This window comes from Nicotiana tabacum, chromosome 16, assembly GCF_000715075.1.
Source record: "Nicotiana tabacum cultivar K326 chromosome 16, ASM71507v2, whole genome shotgun sequence".
NCBI classification, from domain to species: Eukaryota; Viridiplantae; Streptophyta; class Magnoliopsida; order Solanales; family Solanaceae; genus Nicotiana; species Nicotiana tabacum.
In genome coordinates this window covers 109,683,577-109,691,892 of record NC_134095.1, presented here as the reverse complement: position 1 = coordinate 109,691,892, position 8,316 = coordinate 109,683,577, and the positions used below count along the sequence as shown (strand labels likewise).

The 8,316-nt window shown below is 35.2% G+C and overlaps 1 protein-coding gene across 1 annotated transcript; it reads right to left on the bottom strand.

Annotated features, from left to right (window-relative positions):
* Positions 1–4,910: 4,910 nt before the first annotated feature.
* Positions 4,911–7,152, bottom strand: LOC107803698 (putative transcription factor At5g61620). Its single transcript, XM_016627466.2, has 3 exons — positions 6,553–7,152; positions 6,243–6,457; positions 4,911–5,591 (listed from the first exon to the last, which is right to left on the bottom strand). Exons 1-3 carry the CDS (start codon positions 6,662–6,664, stop codon positions 5,253–5,255), a joined length of 666 nt encoding a protein of 221 aa, XP_016482952.2. The 5' UTR covers positions 6,665–7,152; the 3' UTR covers positions 4,911–5,252.
* Positions 7,153–8,316: the final 1,164 nt, after the last annotated feature.

The window sequence follows — 8,316 nt, the reverse complement described above, 5'->3', positions numbered from 1 at the left end:
AACTCATTTTCTTTACTCCTTAACTTCTTTTTACAAGATTTCATCCTAGAATCTAGGGTTTTCATGGTGGAATTGGGAATTTTGGGTAAAACTAAGAATATTGATATTTGGGGATTTAGACCTCAAATCGAGGTCGGATTCCAAAATCAATTATATATCCGGGCTTGGGGGTGAATGGGTAATCAGGATTTGGTCCGAATTTCGGGTTTGGACCAAGCGGACCTGGGGTCGATTTTTGACTTTTTGGGAAAAACTTTAGAAAACTTATTTCCAAGCATTTGAATTGATTCAGTAAGCATTTATTAATATAATTAAGTAACTTGTGGCTAGATACGAGCGAGTTGGTGGTGGAATCAAGAGGTAAAGCGATAATTGAGGCTTGAATTGTATTCGTGGCATCGAGGTAAGTGTTTGGTCTAGCCTTAGCTTGAGGGATTAGGAGTTGTGTCCTATTTGTTATGTGTTATTTGTTGAGTACAACGTATAGGCATGGTGACGAGTATCTATACGTTGGTGTCAAGCATGCCCGTGAGTCTTATACTATGATTAGTGTGACTCCGTTTGTATTGTTCATGCCTTTTGTGATGATTTCTATTGTTGAGCAAGGCTTGTGGAAGTAATATTGGTATTTGAATATTGAAGAGCGTTGGCTCAAGTTGAAAAATGAATTGTGGAAGTATAACTGAAAATTGAACCTTATAGAGCATTGGCTCAAGTTGTGAAGTGAGTTGTGAAGTAAATGTGAAAAGGAAAAGAGAAGAGGATTTTTGATACTGTTCCCTCGCCGGGATTCGATTGTTGTACTGTTGTTCCCTTGCCGGGATTTTATTGTGATTTCATTTATTTCCTTGCCCTTATTTCTTGTGATTATTGTTTTGGTAAGAGAGTGTTAAAGCACGAAGGGTGATACCGTGCACTTGTCCTTGATTTTCCCGAATCTTGCTGATAATTGAGTTATGTTGTCCTTTACGTTAATTTACGGATTTTCTGTTGTTACTTAATTTTATTATGATGTTATTGATTCCCTTGCCGGGATATTGTTGTTCCCTTATTGTTCCCTTGTCGGTGCTCCTTTGTGATTGGTGTTGAATTATATATTGGGATCGGGTTGCACGCCGCAACAATATTATATTTGGATTGAGTTGCACTCCGCAACAATATTATATTTGGATCGGATTGCACGTCATAATAATATTATATTTGGATCGGGTTACACGCCGCAATAATATTATATTTGGATCGGATTGCATGCCGCAACAATATTATGATTGGATCGGGTTGCACGCCGCAACAACAATATAATTGGATCGGGTTGCACGCCGCAACAATGTTTTTATGATTTGAATCGGGTTGCGCGCCGCAATAGTAGATAATAAAAGTGTTTATTGGTTTGTTACGATTTCCTTATTCTTTGTTGTTAATTCTAAATTGTCTTTATGCTTTTCTCTCGAATTACTTTTGATAAATGATATTCTCCCGTAGCATGTCCCCCTCCCATCTTTAATTATTTATTTCTGTTTTGTTTTCTGCTGAATATAATGTAACTGCACAGGTTTAGTTGGTAGTCTGGTCCTAGCCTCGTCACTACTTCGCCGGGGTTAGGCCAGATAATTACCAGCACATAGGGTCGGTTGTGCTGATACTACACTCTGCACTCTTTTGTGCAGATCCCAGTGCTGTAGACTTCGGACGACTGTGAGATTGCTGTTTTTTGTTCATCAGGCGACCCGAGGTAGTCCTACAGGCGTCCGCAGGCCTTGGCGTCTCCTCCTATCTACTATTCCTGTTTCTTTTATGTATTTTCAGAGACAATGTTGTATTTATTTCTTTTATACTTTATTTGTAGTACTCCTAGACAGTCTGTGAAGTTGTGACACCAGTCTTGGGTAGATTTATTATGGAATGGTATTAGCAGTGTTATTAAAACTTGAATTTAAATCTTCCGCTTATTAAATTTTGTTGATTATTAACTGTTAGTTCTTAATTGTTAACAGATTTGGAATGGAAACAAGTTAAATAATTCAGTCAGTTGGCTTGCTTAGTTTTCACTATTAGGCGCCATCACAACTCCCGAGGGTGGGTAAACCGGGTCGTGACAGTACTATGTGAAAAGACATATACATGAGGTGACGAGTGTGTACACGAACTTATGTATGGTAATTGACCGGATTAGACTCTTAGACTATTAATATGCCTTGAACTGAAGTTGTTGTTGTATGGAACCCATTTCATTATTTTCCTCCATTTCATTGTGTTTTTGTTGTAATTCTTGTAATCATTGTTGTTGAGTCGTGGTTATGTACTGTATTGATATTGGTATTGTTGTTGGACAATGTTGTGGCATATAAGCACGTGTGTTGCGAGATAATTGTTGTGTTGTGATGAAATGCATATGCGGCAGCATAAGGGTGGTGTGTATATTGATAAGCATGCGGCGAGATAAGGGGATTTTATATGTGTGTTGCTAGTGAGGGAAATACTTCATTGTGAGCACACGGGGCGAGATAAGGGGGCTTATGCACGTGAAACTATTTCGGAAAAATATTTTAAAATGTGAAGCTCACGTGGCGCCATAAGGATGACTTGTGAATTGTGATTATGAGTTATGGTACCTCGAGGTGATTCTTATTGTAAATCTTGTGTTAGAACGGCTTGAGGATTTGAACTGTCATTATTTTTCCTTAATTGATTCACTTGTATTTTAACTATGTTTGGGTTAGTTTATTGTGTTATCACATGTTCACTCGTTGTTGCCATTTATTGATTTCGCTTTCCGTTGTTAGCTTTATATTGATATTCTGCACATGTTTTATGTCTAGTGAGTGTCTTGATTAGAACATCGTCACTACTCCACTGAGGTTGGTTTTGATATTTACTGGGTACCATTTATGGTGTACTCATACTACACTTCTACATATTTTTGTGTAGATCCAGGTATTTCGATCGTAACGGGCGCTAATATGCTGAGCTAGATATTATGGAGACTTTGATGTATACATGTCATTCCGCTCGCAGGCCTCGCAGTCATCTTCCATTATTCTTATTACTATTATTTGTATTCCAAAATAGTGATGTATTTTTTAGATTCTAGTGTACTCTCAGTAGAGCTTATGACTCTGTACTACCAGTTTTGGGGATGTATGACTATTGTTCACTTTCAGCTATGTTATGTTATTATATCAACTTTTATTTCATGATTAAATGGACTTAATATGTTACTTTCATCATGTGTTAGGCTTACCTAGTTCTAGAAACTAGGTGTCATCACGATCTCAGGGTGAGATTTGGGATCGTGACACTTCGCTAGAAATTGTGACTAATTGAAGGTAAGGGAAATTTAGGATTCTTGACAAAGAGGAGAGAAAGTGGATCGAGTGGAAATTTTTACCCTTGGGGTCGGTTTATAAAGTAGATGTAATTTTAAATAATTTTACTTTCTTTAATTATAAAACGAGCCCATACATCATATGATTCCACGCGCTTGGGCTGGTGTCATAGAGGGGTAATATAATTCACTCAAAATATGTTTATGGTGTCAAAAATTATATATCCCGTTTAATTTAAGTGTTCAAATAAATTTTCTGGACAAGTTTAATGGGACTTATGTATTTGCCCTATTTTAAATACCCAAAAGGTTAAAAGACGTGAGCATGAAATATGTTTCGACAACTTGAGGTGAATTGAGTAATTTAGGTAAGGGCGTTATAGCAAGAAGCATCGATGTTGTTCTCAAAGCTTGCGGCGCCAGTCATTCCTCTATAGTTTAATCTTTTCGGTTAGGGACGTACAAAGGAAACCGACAAATCGCACCAACCTGATAATTCGAGTTAAATCGGAAAAAAAATTCGACTATAGTTTAATTTGACTTGATTTGGTGTTGGAAAAAAAAAACCGACCATAATTGGTTTGGTTTGGTTTTAACTAAAGAAATTCAAACCGAAACCAAACCAACCCGACATTACATATATAGAAATTTTAGATATATTTAATATATAAATATACTTATTGTGATGTAATTTATAAATATTTCTTAAAAAATTTCACAATTTTATCTTTTAAGGTATTATTTCAAGGTTGAGCTTAGAACTTTTGAATGCTCCAATAAGTTTTATAGCCATTAATATTAGTAAATTAAATAATGCTAACAAAAGCCCAAACACAAAATCAAATCAATACTAATGCTTACAAAAGACATTCAATTCAATATTACGAACGAGAATGTATTGAATATCTATTTTTTGGTTTGCAATAATTTAGATAAAAATGCATAACCTATTTTTATTTTTCTCTAGCGTTTTGTCATGTAATTAATACTCCCTTATTAGTCTATTTATTTTAGCATGACTTAATACTTTTAGATTATGTTTATTTTTATTATGGCTTTCTAATTAGCAATATTTATATTACATAATTTTATTGTCTTTATTGATGAATATTTTAGGATAATGTCATGGCACATCTCATATTTTGTATTTTCTTGGAAAATACTTTATATAGTTGTATCTTACTAGGATTAAAGAAATATTTTGAGCATACATTATATATTTTGTTCTACAAAGATTTTACCGGGGAAAAAACCCCAAAAACCCGAGAAAAACCGAGATTGAAAAACCCGAGTTTTATTGGTTTGGTCTTTAGATTTAATAACCTAACACAATTGGTTTGGTTTGGTAATTGTAAAATCCGAACCAACCCGGCCTATGTACACCCCTATTTTCGGCAACAAATGTAATAGCATCTGCTACTTATGAATTGAACTGAAAATATATAATTGACCAAAAAACATATAAGTAATTAAATTAAGTTTGTATTAAACAAGTAATAATGTCTATATCAGGCAAATAAATTTATACGTGTCTCAATCTTTGCAATAGGACAAAGCCGAAGACAAGACTAAAAGTTGGATCTCATTTTCGAAAACAAACAAGTCTATTCAATTTCTTTTCTCTTTATTACAACAACTGCTGGAGACCAAATAACAGCGTGAGTCACATTGATAGGGATAGTAGCTACTTGGTTGGTGCTGTAATCACCTACGACCACAAAAATAACCAGACATAATACAAAACAAGAAATCCTCAAAACTGTTGAAAATGACACCATCTATACAAAACAAAGGAATCATTATCAATCACCTAATTAATATGTTCTCCATCGTCTAACCCCCATTAATGTCTAATCTTATCTAGCTAAACCCCATTTTACATCGCAGATATTTTTAATTAAGAATAAGAATCAAATCCAATCCTTATTCAAGCCACACTAATTATGCTATCCCCACTAGTCTTGCCATTGAACCCACCTGACATTGCCTGGAAACCCGATGAATGCCTCGCCGGAGGCGATTTTTCGTCCGATTCTTGGGCATATGTCTTGTTTAAATTGAGATTTGACATTTTTGATGAGGGAGGGACAGGGAGAAATGGTATAGACCTAATGGGCTTCACGGATTTGTTCAGTCCTATCATTACGTTATTTGTCGAGCTTTCATAGGTACCAGATAACTTTGCCTGCTCGAGTGCTGACATTGGAAACTTTTCTATGGTGTTTTGATTCATTTGCTTATCTTCCAATTTAACAACACTTTGAACCTGCAAAAAAAGAAGAAAATTTTGGAATCCAAGAACCACAACTTGTATGTCTATAAACGACTTAGGACCCGTTTGGCCATAGATTTTGCCAAAATAAATTAAACAAATACATGTTTGGCCATAGATTTTTCCTATATTTTGGAAAAATCTTAAATCCCACAAATATCACTATTATATTTTTTAAAAATTGCCCCAAACTTTTGTATTTTATAAAAGAGCCCACCATTTATTATTTTGTAACAATGTTGCTTCGTCTTCTCGGTAATCTGATAGTGTATCATATACTTCATTATAAAAATGATAATTTTATACCAAATTTATTTACGTTTAGGATTATGGTCTGCGATAATATATAATGAATGTTATTAATAATGGTACTTTTGGATATTTGTGATAGTTTTTAGAATTTGTAGGTATAAGTCATGTTTCATGTTTTTCCAAAATAAATTTGGGAATTATATTTTGAAAACTGATATCTAAATATTCAAACCAAACTTCACACAAATTAAATTTTTCAAAATAAATTTAGGAATTTATGATCAAACGCTAGCTTAGTCCTCGGCGTACAATTGGTTCAGTTGAACCTATTGCTTTTTTATTCTTCAGACCACATTAAAATGTAACAAAATTGACTTGTTACTCAAGGCTTACATGAGTATGAGTGGTGATGTCAAAAAGACTAGAGCGGCGGCGTCGGCGGTTATTGATGTTATTTCGGCGGAGAAAGTACTTCTGAGCATGACTGGCCACCTGAGTAGGAGTCCTTGTCTTGACAAAGTTTCTTGAAATTCCTCTCCAATCACCTTTCCCTACTTTCTGCAATCCTAATAAAAATAGTTTGTGCTCTTCCTCTGTCCATGCCACTCCTAATTAAGCACCATCCAAAATTAATTAAGATTTTAATAACATAGACAACAGATTCAGAATTCTAGTATGTAAAATGGGTAAGGTATATATAGACCTCGTTTACGTTCACGGCTCCTAGCAGAAGGATGAACAACGTCATCAGAAGCATAGCCGGCGGCGACGTTGGAATCTTGATGTTGCTGTTCAAATAGAGCAAGATTGTTCATGCTAGCACTTTTCCTAGAACAAGGTTGTTCATGCTAGCACTTTTCCTAAAACAAGTTCCACCTTCTATCACTCTAACACCAAAGAGCATGAACCCTTTGCTTTGAAGTTCATGCTCTTTGTTTCCGCAATCGTTAGACATTACTATGTGTTTTTGAGAAAACTATGGGTTTTGAGAAGAAAAAAAATGAAGGATTTATTTTGTGCAGACCATATGAAAGGGAGAAAATGAGGAAAAAAGGAATGGGAATTTGCTTATTACAACACAATGTTGCTATTCCTGGCTAGTTTTAAGGTTGATAATAGGTGCGAGAGGAAAATTTTATTTTGTGTCATGCAACTTACACTAGTTGTATGAGATAACTTTTTGTCTTACCAAAATTTCGTGGATCCAGCAGTGTAAGATTGGAGTCCACAATTTTATGAGACAAAAAGAAGCTTCATACAACTAGTGTCATTGTATAAGACACAAAATAAAACTTATCGATGTTAGGGGCTCAGTTGGATATTTATTGGCCGGTTTAGTTTAGTGATTTTTGACAGTGACTGTCAGGCTATAGTTACTACGTACTAGTATATACTATGCGAAGTCAATTTTTTAATAGGTTGTATCTGGTGCAGCGTTGCTTCACCGAAGCAACTTTTATTTACTTTTTCTATTTTATTTTTTATGGAGGAGAGAAAAGAAGAAAGATGAAACTAAACCTGTTAAACGGGCCAGGCCAGCCCACTGACAACCCGGTTTAGCCCGGTCTGCTAGGGGCGGGACGCGTTGGGGAAGATTAGGGGTGTAGCCGGACGTGGGCGGGTCTTTTTGGCAACCGGTGCTCTGAAACCCGGTTAGCTCGGTTACCCACTACTAGATTTTTATCGGGCTAAACCCCGGTTACTGTTATACAATTTATTTTTGGCAAAATACCTTAAATCACCTCTAAACTTGGCTCAAATTGTTAGTATCCTCCTCGAACTATGTCTGGTCTTAATTACCCCATCTCAACTTGGCCTTTTGAGAGTCATTACCCCCTAGACGCTGATATGACAAAAAATGTGGTTGCACTCGCCTGCCACATGGATTTTTCTGTATATGTAAAAAGAAATTGAAAAATAAAATATATTTTTACCTTTTCAAAAAAAAATTACTTTTTTAAATAATTTTTTTTGAATACAATTTATAATAAAACTTGGAGTGCTTTTGCAACCCGTTTGGCACTCCAAGTTTTATTATAAATTATATTCGAAAAAAAATATCTAAAAAAATAATATTCTTAAAAAGGTAAAAATATATTTTATTTTTCAAACAAATGCCACATATGCAGAAAAATCCACGTGGTAGGTGAGTGCACCCACACTTTTGTCATATCAGCGTCTAGGGGGTAATGGCTCTCAAAAAGCCAAGTTGAGGGAGGTAATTAAGATCGGGCATAGTTCGGGAATGATACTAATAATTTGAGCCAAGTTTAGGGATGATTTAAGGTATTTTGCCTTTATTTTTTTACCGTTGCCAACGGTCAAATTCAAAAATGATCATTGGGCAACGGCCATTTTTTTGCATTTTTGGCCATTTCATCCTGCCCTCTTAAGAAAAGAGTCCCACACCCTAATAATTGATAAATTACAATTTTAACCTTTTAAAAACTATAAATAGCCCCTCATC

Coding starts and splice junctions, on each gene's coding strand:
- LOC107803698 (XM_016627466.2), bottom strand. CDS start 6,664: ATGAACAATCTTGCTCTATTTGAACAGCAACATCAAGATTCCAACGTC. Junction 6,458..6,552: donor GAGCCGTGAACGTAAACGAG/GTCTATATATAC, acceptor GTGCTTAATTAG/GAGTGGCATGGACAGAGGAA. Junction 5,592..6,242: donor ACATCACCACTCATACTCAT/GTAAGCCTTGAG, acceptor CTTTTTTTGCAG/GTTCAAAGTGTTGTTAAATT.